Source organism: Ctenopharyngodon idella, chromosome 12, assembly GCF_019924925.1.
Source record: "Ctenopharyngodon idella isolate HZGC_01 chromosome 12, HZGC01, whole genome shotgun sequence".
Lineage (NCBI taxonomy): Eukaryota > Metazoa > Chordata > Actinopteri > Cypriniformes > Xenocyprididae > Ctenopharyngodon > Ctenopharyngodon idella.
Window position 1 is genome coordinate 1,440,709 of NC_067231.1, and position 16,884 is coordinate 1,457,592.

At 38.8% G+C, this 16,884-nt stretch overlaps 3 protein-coding genes across 3 annotated transcripts; all 3 read right to left on the minus strand.

The window, feature by feature from the left end:
• Nucleotides 1-75: 75 nt before the first annotated feature.
• LOC127523595 (retinol-binding protein 3) lies at nucleotides 76-3,457 on the minus strand. The gene has a single exon (XM_051914496.1). The coding sequence runs from the start codon at nucleotides 3,296-3,298 to the stop codon at nucleotides 554-556; it is 2,745 nt and encodes a 914-aa protein (XP_051770456.1). The 5' UTR covers nucleotides 3,299-3,457; the 3' UTR covers nucleotides 76-553.
• Nucleotides 3,458-6,542: 3,085 nt separating this feature from the next.
• On the minus strand, nucleotides 6,543-9,830 carry gdf2 (growth differentiation factor 2). Its single transcript, XM_051914510.1, has 2 exons — nucleotides 9,109-9,830; nucleotides 6,543-9,014 (listed from the first exon to the last, which is right to left on the minus strand). Exons 1-2 carry the CDS (start codon nucleotides 9,452-9,454, stop codon nucleotides 8,167-8,169), a joined length of 1,194 nt encoding a protein of 397 aa, XP_051770470.1. The 5' UTR covers nucleotides 9,455-9,830; the 3' UTR covers nucleotides 6,543-8,166.
• Nucleotides 9,831-9,991: 161 nt separating this feature from the next.
• Nucleotides 9,992-16,337, minus strand: gdf10b (growth differentiation factor 10b). The gene is made up of 3 exons (XM_051914502.1): nucleotides 15,857-16,337; nucleotides 13,831-14,702; nucleotides 9,992-12,197 (listed from the first exon to the last, which is right to left on the minus strand). The coding sequence occupies exons 1-3, from the start codon at nucleotides 16,086-16,088 to the stop codon at nucleotides 12,006-12,008; spliced, it is 1,296 nt and encodes a 431-aa protein (XP_051770462.1). The 5' UTR covers nucleotides 16,089-16,337; the 3' UTR covers nucleotides 9,992-12,005.
• Nucleotides 16,338-16,884: the final 547 nt, after the last annotated feature.

The window sequence follows — 16,884 nt, forward strand, 5'->3', positions numbered from 1 at the left end:
GATTGACTTTATCGCGTCTCGTATTCGCGTCGCCTCTGGTGTGTTTGTCGCTGGAATCATATCGCATCGCGTCTGGTTAGGACACGATGTAAAGAACCTTTAAATAACCATGTATTTTTAGTGTAGATGTTACAAATGAAGCATTTATAGTTAAATTACTGGTAGCCTACTATTTATATTTGCCTTTGTATTAGTGTTTCTTAAATACAGCATAGTGAGGAAATGAAATTCATGTGTATCAAATAACCTTTTGTTGTAACTTAAGCGGCTACAGCAGAAAAAGGTATGCAAAGGAAACGTACTGATGTCTTGTTTTATTTTATTCTATCAGCATGTTTATTTTCACATTAGTATGAGTATACAAAAACACAGCATTTTGGTGACTCAATGGTGAAAATTATTGCTAAATAATTTCAGAAATATGTTAGACATAGCTTTAAAAAAGGTACATGAATTTCTACTCCATACACAACTAAAATATATTTAAAATACCTTTTGACTACAGTGTTTTACTGTAAAAAAAAAAAAAAAAAGAATAACGAAGCCCCTAGTTCTATTTCCCTGAATTGTTCTTTTGGTGCTTTGTGCCAATTATTTTCTGGGCAACATTAAGTGAATCATTTGCTTGAACTGCTATATGCGGTTCAACCCCTGACACACTCCATGCTTTTCCAGTGACTGCACTCAAAACCGCCTGGTTGGGAATGGAAGCATACAGGATGCTATTCCCAATTTGGTATGTTCCACTTGAGAGGGCTCCTCCGATAGTTTGCTCTCCGATTACAGTGGCTCTTTTCAGGTCTTTCATTGTTCTAGCGAATGCCTCAGCGGCTGATCCAGTCATGTGACTCGTCAGGATATAAATGTCTTTCTGAGAGCCGTACCTCTGCCCTAGCACTTCCGGAAGGGTCATAACCTTTGTCGCAGTCGTTGTGGAGCGATCAAAAATAGTGTAAAGGTGTTTCAAGGGTTGTGCATCAAAAAAATAGCTGCAAATGAGTGGAATAGCTGTGGAATAGCCACCCGTGTTGTATCTCAGGTCAATTATGAGCACGTCTGTGTTCACCAACTTGCTCCATACAGCTTTGATGAGCTGGGAACCAATTGCTCGCAGAACCTTTATGTCTTCCATCATGTCGAATCTCAAATAGCCAGTATTTCCAGACATTACCTCGACTTTGAATAGGGCATCAATGATGACCCCTACTTCTTCAGGGGAAGGGATTTTGGGAACGTCGTGAAGGGATTCTGGTTCAGTTTCACAGTAGAAAATGTGCAGTCTGTGGTCGCCCGAGGTCTCTTGAAGATCCGCAGTGAGTTGAGATGCAAGAGATTCATAGTCCACAACTGACCGGTACAGTCCCTCGGTTAGTTTGGACTGTAACAGTCTACCCACTTTATCTGCAACCTCAGCTACACTGTAATGTTTTTCCAAGAGATCTCCAACTTCTTGCACCAAAGCCTGAATGTCCTTGTGAAATGCAATGATTTCACGAGCTCGCTCAACTGCGTCTTCAGCAAGCACGATGGCATCAGGAACTACACCGCCTCCAAGCCAACATTCCCCATGTATATCAATGAAATTTATGACGGGGACATTGATGGCAAGGCTTGTTTCTTCAACTTGAAAAGTCTTGGAGTGAAGGAGAGTTCCAGAGGTGATTTCCCCTATAACAGTGCCTCGTTGCAGGGACTGCATCAGGTAAGCAAACTCTTCTCCAGCTTCTGCTGTGTAATAGCTTGTCAAAACATAAATACCCTTTCTGGAACCATAGGAAGGCCCTCTGATGTTACGCAGGGTGTGAAAATCAGCAGTCACGTTCCGGACGCTGTCGTAGATTGAAAAGAGGTGAGTGTTTGAGGAGGTGTCGAACATGTAGGAAAGCAGAATCGGCAAGGCCTCGGTGGATCCACCGGTGTTATAGCGCAGATCGATGATCAGGTTCTCTGTGTCTTTGACTGGTTGCCAGACCTTCTCCTTGATTCGATCCTCTAGTCCCATCAAAACGGTGGGTGCGGGGAATCTGTCAAAACGCAGATATCCATTGTTTCCTGAGAGAATTTTCAACTTGAATAATGGATCATTAAGATCATCAAAAGATGGTGTTGTATCTAAACCACTGTCAGACAATCCTAGCATCGTCTTGATATATAAACGAGGGTCTTCAAAGACTGACTGCAGCTCGTAATTAAGTTTTGCTGCCAAGTCCTCCTCAGAAACCACTGTGAAAAAGTCTGTTTTAGCGAGCTGATTCAGCAAAGCTGGGATTTTATCTTTAAACGAATAAAATCGTTTAATAATGTCCGACACTCTTTTAACTACTTTCGGTATTGCTTTTCTGATGACAATGAGGGACTTGGCTTTGCCAATTGCTTCCTTTGGGTTGACCGTGACGGATGGCGACACTCCGCTCACTTCCCAGCTCTGTCCTGTTACAGGGTTCACAGATCTGGCAACAGGGACCGTGATATAAAACCCAGAGTCCCCGACGCTTAACTTTTCAACCTTAACCGACCCTCCGGCCGACCTTTCTCCAACAATGACGGCTCTTTTTAGATGTTTTAAGATGTAGGCGAGAGCTTCAGCCGCGCCCATGGTGCGCTTGCTGATTAAAACAATCAACTCTTTTCTTTTCCCATATCGTTCCCCCAGAAGTGTCGGCATTGTCCATAGCTCCTTCGTAGTGTTGGTGGGTCGCTCATAGATTGTGTCGATGTGCAAAAGTGGCTCAGAGTCGGAAAAATAGGAAACAATGTACGGCAGGCCAGAGAGCTCTCCCGCTGTGCTGAAGCGGAGATCAAAGATCATCGCTGACGTATGCGCAACCTTCTTCCAGATGTTGTCGTGAAGGAGGCGTCCCAGTTTTGACACAGTCTCCTGACCTATAATGCGGTCAATCCTCAGGTAACCAACATTGTTATCCATCACCTCCAGTTTAACCGTATTCCTGATTAGCCGTATCAGCTGTTCAGTAGGCAGCGACTGAAGTGCAGGTGGCGTGATCAGAATATAATTAGGCTCGTAAGACACAGTCAGTCTGGGGTCATTGAGTGCGCCTTGAACGCCGGCAGTCAGCACAGCTGCCAGTGTTTTCCGATCGGAGATGTGTAGGATCTCTCCGCTGCTTATAGCTTGTTGGATTGCCTCCTGCATACCAACTAGATTCTCTGGGAAGCAGTAGTTGTCAAGCAGAATTTTAGCCATTTCCAAGACAAGCGCAGGCTGGAATGACGTGTCGACGAGCGGAACCCGACAAGCGACCATGATCAGGGCAAAAACTCTTACAGTCCCTGCCATCTTTTGCAGTTAGTTGTTGAATTTTGTCAAAGCCAGAGGTTTTGTCCATTCATTTGGTGAAGAGGTCCTTTAGTAGATAGAACAGGTTTTTGACAACAACAACCACATAAGAGGCTTTTGCTCTGAATAAACCTTTAATCGCATTATCTGCAGTGCATCAGCAAGACATTGACAGATAAAAATCAATAATTGAAAAATGTTGGAGAGGGTATAAAATACACGGCTTCGTCGTGACTTAAAGGGACAGTTCACCATAAAATATCATTTACTACATCTGTGGAAAACACATTTGACATTTTGAAAATGTTTATTTTATTTATATTTTTTTTTTTAACAGAAAGTTCTTCAAAATATCTGTTGTTTCACAAGAAAGATTTGATAGGTTTGGAATGACGTGAGGGTGAGTAAATGATGACGGAAGTTTCACTTTTGGTACGTACAAGATGTTAATTTGGAAGAAAAGTAAATCAAAATATTAAAAACAGTTGACTGAAAATACTGAGTGAATGACTGAGTTTTCTCTTGGATTATAGTCCTCTCAGCCCTGTCGTCATGAGTTAAATAAGGTCAAGCTTTCAAAGGTGACATTAGGTCAGGCTAATGGCATAATTACACTGGAAAACAGGTGACCGTTAAATGAACACCAAGACAGAAATGCATTGGTATATGCTAGAGACTTTTTAGGTTATTCTCAGCACCGCAAACCATAACATATATTTCTTACCAGGCGATTTAGTACAGTAGCAGTATAGGGCTTTGATTGTATAATCATCAGTGCATTACTCTTTTTCTGAAAGAGGATCATTTAACTCAACTCTTTGGCAAAAACTGTGCATTATTCACACACCGAATAGTTATTGTTTTTTTTTTTTTTAAATCTTCTTATAGATTCCCCCCCATCATTTGTGTAAATATCAGAGCATTAGTGTGAATTTAGAGGCCCTTGCCACTTTTACAGGATGAATTTATGTAACCCCACATTCACTCAACACTAATTGGTGCTGCACTGTTAATCTTGCTTTATCTTTTAATGCTCAGAGTCTTATGCAATTCTATCTGATGATTCCATGTGGCCAATCAGAGATTGGGAATCTCATTTTAAGATGACTGGAGTTTTGCCCAGTGTGTTTGATGGGAGGAAATGTTTCTGAGCTGGAGATAGAAACTGTCCCTGAAAAGTACTGCTAAACCATGATTGTTTTTCTTTTGAGTAAATTAAATAATTCCATTAAAACGTCCTGAAATGTACCAGAACCATGCAAATATTATGAAGTTTGTGTCTTGATAAATTTATTGTTTGAGGATCATGAAACTGATCTATTGAATGGGCATTTTAAGCTATTACAAAACAACGTACAAGTTCTAACCAATAGCATCTGAAATGCTTACCTGACTGAAAAGCTCCACCAGCAGAGAGCCCAAACTGAAATTACTTTGATGCATGATTTCTTGCAATCAAATAATTTTTGGACTTTATTGATAAAATGTAAATCAAATTACAATTAATAAAATAATCATTGTAAAATATATATATATGATGGACATGAACAATGGATTATATACAAATCTTTTTTGTGTGTGGGGGGGGGGGGGGGGAACAATAAAATTAAATAAAAGAAAAAAATAATAATTAGAGAGCCGGTGACAAATTGGGTCCCCCCTGAAATCAGTTTTTCTTTAGGACCCCATTGGTTCAAACTACTTTTAATAGGGACTCTCTTTAGCGCCTGATTACAATTCCCACGAAATAACATTATGATAAACGCTGTTTTGACTACGTTATAATGACATTTATGTCTGTATTAGTACTAGCATAGCATACAGATACACGATTAGCCTGATAGCTTAGTTTATACACACATTTGCACATGTATTCACAATCATTAATGTAATTTTGTGTTAAATTAAGTGTTAAATGTCCAAATATTTCAGTTATAAATAAAACAAATGAATCAATTATTCAGGCTATTATAATTATTATTTATTAATTAACAGTTAATCAAGTGTGAGAAATTAAGTTCTATTGGGTTTATTATGCACCAATTTGTTTTCTTACACAATATATAGTAAGCTATATGGGTATTTTAAATTAATATCATTCGTATATACTTAATTCGTATTATACGTATTAGCTGACAGTTTGGGGAGACACGATTTCGAGGGAGGACCCGATTTGTCATGACACATGTAAGCACAAAGAGAACAGGAAGAAAGAATACAATTTTAAGTTATATCCATGACTGTCAAAAGGGGCAGTGTTTTAGGGTTGAAGCCCTGAATGTTTTGGTCTAGTGGGAGGTATTGCGTAAATTTCGGTTGTTGTTCTCTACCAATTATATGAGCATTTTTATCTGGAATCTTGAAGTGGGACCACAGGGGCATTGGCCCGATAGCTGAATTCTCATTACACCCCATGCATATTTTAAATACTTCATTACTATAAAACTAGATAAAATGCTTTGAAACTTCATTGTAGATGTAGACCTCTATGCAAGTACACAAAGTACATGCAAGTACATGTCCTTCTATTACTTAAAAGGTTTGTTCACCCAAAAATGAAAATAATGTCATTTATTACTCAACTTCATGCCGTTCCACACCCGTAAGACCTTCGTTAATCTTCGGAACACAAATTAAGATATTTTTGTTGAAATCCGATGGCTCAGTGAGGCCTGCATAGCCAGCAATGACATTTCCTCTCTCAAGATCCATTAATGTACTAAAAACATATTTAAATCAGTTCATGTGAGTACAGTGGTTCAATATTAATATTATAAAGCCACGAGAATATTTTTGGTGTGCCAAAAAAACAAAATAATGACTTATATATTGATGGCCGATTTCAAAACACTGCTTCATGAAGCTTCGGAGCATAATGAATCAGCAGTTCGGAGCCCCAAGTTACGTGATTTGGCGGTTTGACACGCGATCCGAATCATGATTCGACACAAAAGATTCATAACGCTCCGAAGCTTCATGAAGCAGTGTTTTGAAATCGGCCATCACTATATAAGTCGTTATTTTGTTTTTGTGGCACACCAAATATATTCTCTTCACTTTATAATATTAATATTGAACCACTGTACTCACATGAACTGATTTAAATATGTTTTTAGTACATTAATGGACCTTGAGAGAGGAAATGTCATTGCTGGCTATGCAGACCTCACTGAGCCACCGGATTTCAACAAAAATATCTTAATTTGCGTTCCGAAGATTAACGAAGGTCTTACGGGTGTGAAACGACATGAGGGTGAGTAATTAATGATATTATTTTCACTTTTGGGTGAACTAACCCTTTAAATGGAGCAGGTTTATAGCTTTCTGCCTGAACAATACCACATCTTGTCTAATGGCAGACATTTGGGAGTGTTACTCTGTCGCCCCCTTGAGGTTTCTTACTAGTATGTCAACAGGATCACATGCTTGCACTTGCAGTGCACTGGGCAAAGCACTGACATCTGTTTTTGCATACTTGTGTAGAGTGTGTTGCTGTATTAAAATGTAAAACAAAAATCTCTAAGGGGGATTATCACCCCTGATGTTTTGGTCTGTGCTGTCAAATCATAGAAACGCCCCTGGGTACATCCTCAGCTAGTCAACAAAATGAAAACAGAATACCATTTAAATCAAGTTTTGGAAGCTGACTTTAACCTCAACAAGCTCTTTTATATTAAAAATTATTTTTACCTTTGCTTTTGCTACACTCTTAAAAAAAGGTTATTTATTGGCATTTATGGTTCCATGAAGAACCTTTAACAGGTCTACACAAGGGGACCTATTATGCAAAATTCACTTTTATAAGGTGTTTGAACACAGATGTGTGTCCACAGTGTGTGTAAACAACCAGCCTATAATGGTAAAAGTCCACCCACTACTTTTTTTTAATCCCCATAAATCATAAACAGTCTCTCCAAAAGAAGCTCCGCCCATCTGCCCTATTAGCATAGACCCCGCCCTGAGTGAGCTGTACACAGTCCGCCATGTTTATCTCCTCGCCAGATCATTTAACAGCAGCATTCAAGTGAGAAATGTATTCTTATTAAAGCTACTAAAGTTATTCAGTCAAAAACAGTGAGTGATTTTGTTTTCCTTTTGTTGTTTGGTTCATATTAACACCATATACAGCAGTAGGAACTGCATATTATGCTTCTGTCTCTTTAATACACAGATCTAATATACACATGCGATTTCTTTCCCTGATGTTTATGTTCACAGACATGACCGACTGTGTTTGTGAACTTTGTGTGTTTTTAAACGCAATTAGACGTAAAAGAGATACTCACAGGACGCGTCATCTGACAGCCAGCTTTCTGTGCGCGTGCTTCAGATGTGTGCGCTCAGAAAACCATATATCAAGTTTAAACTGTTACGGCTTTAAAAACGCATGAAAAATAATAACTTTCATGATGACGAAGAACTGCAATGTCACGTGAACATGACCACGATAGAGATGATAATCAAAACCAAACAGATGATTTGTTAGTTTTTAGCAGAATATCCAAGGCATGAGCTGTAAAGGCTCTGCCCTCTTCTGGAAAGCGGGGGAGGGGAGCAGCAGCTCATTTGCATTTAAAGGCACATGCACAAAAACAGCATGTTTTTCCCCTTGCTCAAAAATGGGCATTTACAACATGGTATAATAAATGATCTCTGCATGGGGACACATGAGACTTATATTACATCTCATAAAAAGTGGCATAATAGGTCCACTTTAAGGAGAAAAACGGTTCTTTTAAGAGCTGTTCACTGAAAGGTTCTTTGGGGAACCCAAATTGGCAACGCTGTAAAACCTTTATTTTTAAGAGTGTATTTCACAAATGGGAATGATAAAACAAAAAACAGATGCATGGGTGAGCAGCCAAACACTACCTACATCCACACTTTGCTACTTTCATCTCCTCGTAGAGGTGTCGGACCGTGATGACACCCCTTTCTTGATACATGACAGTAATTGGGTCCAGCTTGGTTGGGACACAACATGCCATGTTTGCCTTTTTCGGATTGCTCAGGTTAACCAGAGTTTGGATGATTGCATGTTTGGAGGGGTTTACGTCATCCGTCAGGGGGAAATAACACACCCCTTTGCACTCATAAGCATCATATTCAGGTGGAGCCACGATCCATTTATCCCATCCGATGTCTTTGAAGTTCACCTTCAGCGAAGTTCTCCGACAGTAATTGTTCTTTGCTTTCCTCTTTTTCCTGGGGTGCTTGTCCACAGGGAAGTGATTTTCCAAAAATATCCGCTCCTTCTCATGAAGAAGCATCTCTTTTACCTCTTTCATCGACTCTCCCTTTCGGTTCCCGAGGTCGTCTGAAAAAACTATTACGACTGCCGAGCTGTTGTCCTCTAAACCCAGGCTTATGTCAAGGGATTCACAGTCTTGTTCGATTTCCACCTGGAGTTCACCTGCGCCACTTCCAGAATCGTGCCAAATCCTGACAGCCCCGGTCACGTCAAAAGCCTCCCATGTGTTTCTGGCCTCAGTTACGTCTCGCCCATCCAGAAGGTGTAAAATGTTTGTATTCTGCTTGTATTCTATGCCATAAACATTAATGGATGCGAAGAGGTCAGTACAAGTGGTTTCACTTCTTTCCCGGAGAGTGAACAGCCTTAGCTGGACTGATGTGATCTCTTCATGATTTGGGATGGAAACATTGAATAGGAGCCTGTGTTGTGTTTTGTTCCCATGTCTGGCGGAATAAAAAACATCTGTAGAGAACATAAATTAGAGATTAACACTAATAGACAATAAGTTTTGGTGTGTCCTGTCATCGGGGATATTGAAATGCATCTATGTACTTACCCTGTATGACGAAGCTTCGGATGACATCCGACCGAGGGATGGAAGTCTTATCAGATGCATATTTATTATAGAGTTCGATCATGAACTGAGGAGGTTGAACCTTTCTGTGTTCTTGCGGCACGCCTGATAAATTCAGCTTCCTCAAAAAATCCTCCTTCATGAAGCCCAAAAAGCTCTCCAACTTGGAGTTGAAGTCATCTTCCTCCTCAAGGTTTTGCTCTTGTGCCTGAATGAACATTGCATCTTCCAAACTGGTGATTTCACCCAAAGATTTCCCCTCGCAAAGCCCAACGGTAGTAGCAAAATTGATGGACATCAGAAGGAGCAAATATCGTAAACCCTGCATCTTCGTTTGGTTTCTAAAGAGGATAGGTGACTGACTGCAGCAAGTTTTACATCTGACTTTCGTTTGTGGAAGATCCTTTGAAATCGGGGTTCCTCAAGTGAACCTCAGGTTCACTCCCATGTCCCACGCACAGTCTCTGGAAACAAAAATAGTAGCATAGCTATTCTTATCTTTGACACCAAAGTCGTGGTTTGAGCTTTGTTATCTTGAGGAAGCTTGTAGTTAATGAGGGTTCTGTAAACACTTTGGGAACAGACTTTGAAAACTAATGAGTGAGATTTTGACAAACCCTTATTTACAGGGTCAGACTTCTGGCTGTTTTTACTAAAGCAACTCCATCACTTTGAATATGTTTGTGTGTACATGTAAGATGCTTCAACTAATCAGCTTCCACTATGATAAATATTAACATTATAGATTCCAGTGATTCCTTTTATTGTAATTTAGATTCCACTAAGCTGGAATCTGGCTGTGCAAGGGTTAATGGGTCTAAGTTGACCTTTGCCCTCTTGTTGCAAACAATCTATGTTCCTAATACAACTCATTAGGTCTTTATTCACAAAAAAATCCTTCAGGATTTCAGTTAAAAATCAAACATACCAGTTTATATAGCAGAACAACATTGAAGAATCTGGTTTAAGAAATTTTTGCATAAAAAGTCAATACAATACAGTTTGAAAAAAATAAATAATTACAAATGACAAGTAATTGCTATTAAATACAAAACTCTCCTTTCACAAATCTTTGACAAAACCTCTGAGATGTTATTTATTTTATTTTAAAATCCATAATCTAATGTCTTTTCTATAGCTGTGGCTAATCAATCCATCTGTTCTAACTTAAGGGGTCTGATCTCATCGTAGGGGGAAAATAATGTTATGCCAAATCACGAAGCACTAGATGGCAGCATTACGCTGAATTTTCTTCATTTCTCCTCAAAAATTACCAAAAATGGTCTGCAGTTTTCTTTTAATGCAATATTCCAGGTGTTTAAATCCTAGGTTACACTTCATCCAACAAGCCTACAAATCAAATCAAAGACCCCCTGTTTATAAGGACGTATGGTAACGTAACACTTTACAATAAGGTTTCATTTATTAACTTTAGTTAACTACGAATGAAAATACTTCTACAGCATCTCTTAATCAATGGTACACTCTAAAAATGCTGGGTTAAAAACAACCCAAGTTGGGTTGAAAATAGACAAACCCAGCGATTGGGTTGTTTTAACCCGGCGATTGGGTTGTTTTAACCCAGCGATTGAGCTGTTTTAACCCAGAGATTGAGCTGTTTTAACCCAGTGAATGAATTGTTTTAACCCAGCGATTGGGTTGTTTTAACCCAGCGATTGAGCTGTTTTAACCCAAAGATTGCATTGTTTTAACCCAGCGATTGGGCTGTTTTAACCCAGCGATTGAGCTGTTTTAACCCAGCGATTGGGTTGTTTTAACCCAGAGATTGCATTGTTTTAACCCAGCGATTGGGCTGTTTTAACCCAGCGATTGAGCTGTTTTAACCCAACAATTGGGTTGTTTTAACCCAGCGAATGGGTTGTTTTAACCCAGCGAATGGGTTGTTTTAACCCAGCAATTGGGTTGTTTTAACCCAGCGGTTGGGTTAAATGTTTGCTAAACCTGCCGGGTAGTTTTATTTAACTCAACTATTGTTTAAAAATGACTGTATTTCTTGCTTAAAATGAACCCAAAATAAGTTGGAAATGAACATTTATTAATATGTTTAATAACTGAACATTTATTAATATGTTTAATAACTGAACATTTATTAATATGTTTAATAACTAATAATTAAACAAACATTTATTAAATTGCTTATTAATAAATGTTCACCTTTTGATTATTGTTGCCTCTAGTAATTATGTGTCTGATTTTTAATTTTCAACCTATTTTGGGTTCATTTTAAGTCAGACATATAGTAATTTTTAAACAATAGTTGGATTAAATAAAACTGCCCAGCACATTGGGCAAACATTTAACCCAAACCGCTGGGTTTGTCCATTTTCGACCCAACTCTGGTTGTTTTTAACCCAGCGTTTTTTAAAGTGTAATTATTAAATCTATTAACACATTTTTAAAAAAAAATAAAACATTATTTCATGCACTGTGAACTATTTAAATGTATTTTTATTTACTAACATTGACAAATGCTGTAAAAATATATTGCTCATAGTTAGTTCATGTGAACTAATGCATTAAAACTAATAGCCTATTAAAAAATGAGACCTTGTGTAAAGTGTTTCCGGATTTATTTACAGAAATCCATTTAAATCTCTATGTTCTTTTAAATTTGCCATGTACTTGTTTCAAAACAAAAACAGTTTGGCTTACTATGTTACAATAAGGATTATATACAATTCATTCAAAAAGAAAGAGTGGAAAGAGGATACAATGTTTGTGTGCAAAGATCCAATATTATTTGAGGTGTCGAGGTCTTATTTGCAGAGATAAAACGTTCATTTTTTGTCATCTGACGTGCTTCGGCAGTCCCTTGAGCTGAGTTCATTGTGTTTTGCATATTAGTGGCCTTGCTATCCTTATCGACAGGCACAGGTCTCCACAGACATGCTGGGATAGACCTTCACTACCATGTTCCTGCTGGAGTCCAGAAAGAGCACAGCCAGAGAGCTCATCTTGTCAGGCACGCAGCACGGCTCTGGAACTCCAGGCACGATCCCCACGGCTCTCACTATACTCTGGATGGTCGCATGATTGGATGGATGAACAACCTGCATTAAGAGAAGTAAAAGATAGAGAAAAACTACTGTCATTTTCCAAGGAAGTAACAATTCCCAAATGCATTTCACATTTCAAAGTGGGCGGAGCCACTTTTACTAAAATGGCTATAACTCGTGAACGGAATGAGATATTTTCACCAAACTTGGCACTCATATGTAAGAGCTCATTCTGTGGTCCGTGAAAAAGGACACGGCGATTGGCCACTTGGTAGAGCTATAACATGGAAAAAACATAAAAATGGCTGTAACTATGCAACACAAAGTCTGATTGACTTGAAAATTGGCATACGGTGTCTTTGTCCAAGGTTCCAAGACTACCTTTGAGGACATTCACGTATCTTGAAAAACGCAGCTCAATGAAGTTTGAGCAGCTATCAAACGAGGTTAACAGAGGCCGATCGGAATGAAACTCGCCGGGCCTGTTCAACTCACGGCCCTAGAGGTCTGTGAGAAATTCGAAAGAAATCGGCCACCGGGGGGTGCTTTCACGTGTGATTTTTCCCACACGCACATACCACATGGTAGAACTCCTCATTCTGGGCAACTTTCCCTCAAGAAACACTACTGTCAATCAAATCGTTCATTAAATATTTGGTTTAAAAAACCTACTTTTGTGAACTAGTCCTAGGTATTTTGCTCAACCTCAATAAAACCACTGCAGTACAATTCTCTGGACTCTCTCGGTCAATAATTATCAAAAAATGTTTACCCTTTGGATGGCTATAACATTTAGAAAAACGGCAAGGCAAAATGTGCTCAAAAGCCTATAAATCCTAAACGAAAACACAAAATGCGACATGTGACGTATGATTCTAAACAAGCATACAGGCATTTATGGAGATCGGACCATAGGTGGTGCTATAACTGTTAAAAAGCTTTAAAAAAACATGTATTTCCTTAGTAAATTGCCTGTATTGGCTGTAAATAGTCTTTTTCATCTATTATTTGAATAGTTATAGGCTTGCTAAAGAAACATAATACCTTTTTATGCATGTGCTTAAAGGCCTTAAAGCCCTGAACCCCGATAATTGCTGCTCGCAGCTATATTTTCTTTAAAAATTCATGTGCCTCGTAATCTTTAATCAAAATAACTTCTCCTCTCTCTTGTAGCGACACCTCTTCTCTGATGATGAGGGCGGGGCAACCTGTCACTCACATGAGATCCACCAATAGCCACAACTATCCAATCAATTCCCATTTGACAAAACCAAGTCCCGCCCTACATTTGTTCTTGTTCGAAAAGCAATTTCTCTTGGATATAGCTCACAACAGGGAAATATTTAAGTATTAAAATTTTTTTTATTCAGTGTTCAACTTAGTAATGGACTATTTTTAACTGTAAGATAGGGCTTATGAAAGTGGTAAAATTGATTTCAGCTCAAATCAGTATTTCATGTCCGTATATTTTATTTTGTTGAGCTGCCGTGCAATAAGCGAGATAATGTATATTCAGGCGGTCATTATACACTCTCAAAAAAATGCTGGGTTGTTTCAACCCAAATTTGGGTAAAATATGGCTGGGTTTGTCCATATTTGACCCAAATTTGGGTTGAAACAACCCAGCATTTTTTAGAGTGTAAACAAAACTAACTGAAGTGTGCAAAATAAATTTTAATTCTCTTACCTTTGGAATGGGGAATCCACAGGTTCCCGCACAATAGTAGGCATCAAATGCTTTCGGAGCTAATATCCATTCGCTCCAACCGATGTCGGCGAAGTCCACCCTTAGGTAACGGCGCGCACACGCTCGCGGTTCGCTCCACTGCTTGCGTCTCGCTTTTTTCATGGTCTTCTCGTCAAAGGTGAGCTCCTGCGACCCTCTCGATCCCTCGTGATTTTCCTCGCCTTTTGACAGCGGCTTGGGCTTTTTTGCAAAAAAGGCACTGTCCCATAACTCCCTGCTCTTCAGATCGTTGTATTGGACGTCAGGAAGGAAGTTATTCTGCAAGTGATCCACTTCCCTTCTGATTCTGGAGCTTAAGGAAGCTGTGGGCGCTTTGGTCCTGGTCTCCTCAACCACAGGAGACGGACTGTATCTCTGTAAACTCATAGCAATGCTGTTTGGTTCTGTTATGGCGACGTCATCAGCGTATACAAGAATGAACGGCAGGCTGTGAGGAGACAAACGATCGTGACGTCTGTGGTGACTGAAGTCAAACTCAGCGGTAATCAAGAGTTCGCCGTTCACATGGGCTTGTTTGATGGCTGATGATACGTCCGTAATCTGCCAAAGCCCCTTTCTGTTAGGGGACAAAGTGATGTTGCACAGCTGAGAGGGGACGGCAGCATTTGGTGATGTTCCCTTAATAATAAGTTGTGCCGTGGTAAGCGACTGAAGGTACTGGAGGCGGCACGCGGCTCCGCGGGAACGCCGGCAGGCCCAAGGCCGTTGACGAGCTTGCTGGTCAAGAAAGTGTAGTGTTGACGTCAGTATCATCTCCGAGTCGGGGATAGAGGTCAGGTTGAAGTGGAAAACAACTTTGTGATGGGAGAGCTCTGAAATGAGGCATTTAAGTCATTACAAGTAAGTAACTGCAGCTTGTCAATATAGCGTTGGTTTCACGCTCACGCATGCATGTGATTGACCAGTAAAGTTTCCAGACAACATCCTCATAAACAACACATTTTTCACATTCTAGGTTTAATATCCGACCACATTCTATGGTTTACGAGGTAGTTTAATAAAAAGATAAACACGGCTCCTGAATCCGTCTCTGGCCATATGGTAGTGTTTAGTGAGCCGCTCTCAAGGTTTCCTTTATTTCTTTTTCTCTGTTTCCACTAATACCCTCTCAGTGTTTTAATGGTGCACCTCCAGTGGAAAATTAGCAGCTCTGAACACTGAAATAATGCTTTCTGTGCATGTTCACCTATGCTTAACATATATAGCCTACAATTGAAAAAAACAACTCAGGTTGGGTTGAAAATGGACAAACCCAGCGGTTGGGTTAAATGTTTGCCCAACATGCAGGGTACTTTTATTTAACTCAACTATTGTTTAAAAATGACTATATGATTGGCTTAAAATGAACCCCAAATAGGTTGGAAATTAAAAATCAGACACACAATTACTAGAGGCAACAATAATAATCAAAAGGTGAACATTTATTAATAAGCAATTGAATGAATGTTTATTATTTAACTCTTATTTATTAAACTTGTTACTAATTGTTCATTTATAAAACATTTTAATAAATGTTCATTTAATTCCAAACTATTTTGGGTTCATTTTAAGTGAGCAATATAGTCATTTTTAATCAATAGTTGAGTTAAATAAAACTACCCAACAGGTTGGACAAACATTTAACCCAACTGCTGGGTTTGTCCATATTTAACCCAACTTGGGTTATTTTTAACCCAGCATTTTGTGGGTGTAATTAATTTTTTTATATAATGTAGGTCATTTTTTTTCTTTTATTTCCTCAAGGCTTTTTCCAACAAAATAATTAACACATAATGAAAGCATAAAATAAGCATTTTATGAATTATTTATATGTAATGCATTGTATTTTATACTGTATAATGTAGTTTAATAAATATAGATAAAATATTCATGAAAGTTAAAATATAGATAACGTTCTGGAAGCGCAAAAACAGCTGTATCAACATGCATTGCTGTGTTTTATATAGTTTTTGTTAGTTTAACTCACCTGAGACTCCTCTGAAGCTTCGGATTGTGTTGACGTTGTGTTGTTGTTGGTGATGATGATGTTTCTTGCTGTATTTATCATAAACCCTGTACATATTAACAGTCATCATGTCTCGAGCAGGATTGTGGAAGGACGGTTCTGTTGCAGGAATATCTTCGTTCAGCTTTGACGAGTAAACTTTGACAGCGTTAAGACAGAGAAAAATGTGCGCCACCGCACAGATTGATGCCATGTTCACAATCGATCCTTCGCAAACCCTTTAATATTGAACAAACTAGATGAAAGTGGAAGACTGCTGGGAAGCTCCGCGTGAGAAGGACTGATAGAGTGGAGGATGATGTCTCGCGCTCATACACTTGTTTCTCACTGCAGCTGAAGCGATGATGACAGATGATGATGATGACGCGCCCAACGAGAAGCATCATTCTGAAACGATGAACACACATCTCTACAGCTCGTGCTGCACGCGTGGAGGTGTTTCTCACCGCCTTCGTCTCTCATATTGCACTGTTTGCACTTTTTTAGTAGGATTTAGTTTAAGACAAATACAAATTGTAGCTATATTTTTAAAATTTAAAACGCGTAGGCAACAAAGAATTAGACAGAGGTATTATTGTTTTGTCTTTCCTTTGTCATTATAATTCCCATACTTCTGCAGTATTTCAAAGGTTTGATTGCTTTTATTCAGAAATGCTGAAAATAGTCATAACATAACTTTTGACTGGAATGCACTATATTTCACAAGTGTTTACAGCATAAGAAACATAATGACAAACACAAATAATCTTTTTTTTTTTTACTGTAAAGTACATAAAGTCGTAAAAGAAAATCACACTCTGCTTTTAAAATTTACTGAGATGTGCAAAAGGTGATTCTCTACAGAAACTTTTTTTTTTTTTTTTTTTACTATACTGGTTGAAAGTCATATATCCTGATAGTAATCACTATGTGCACCAGTGGAGTTTTGCTGGCATCTAATGGGGAAAATGTAGTACTGCGCCCAAACAAAATCTTACTGAAAGCTCATT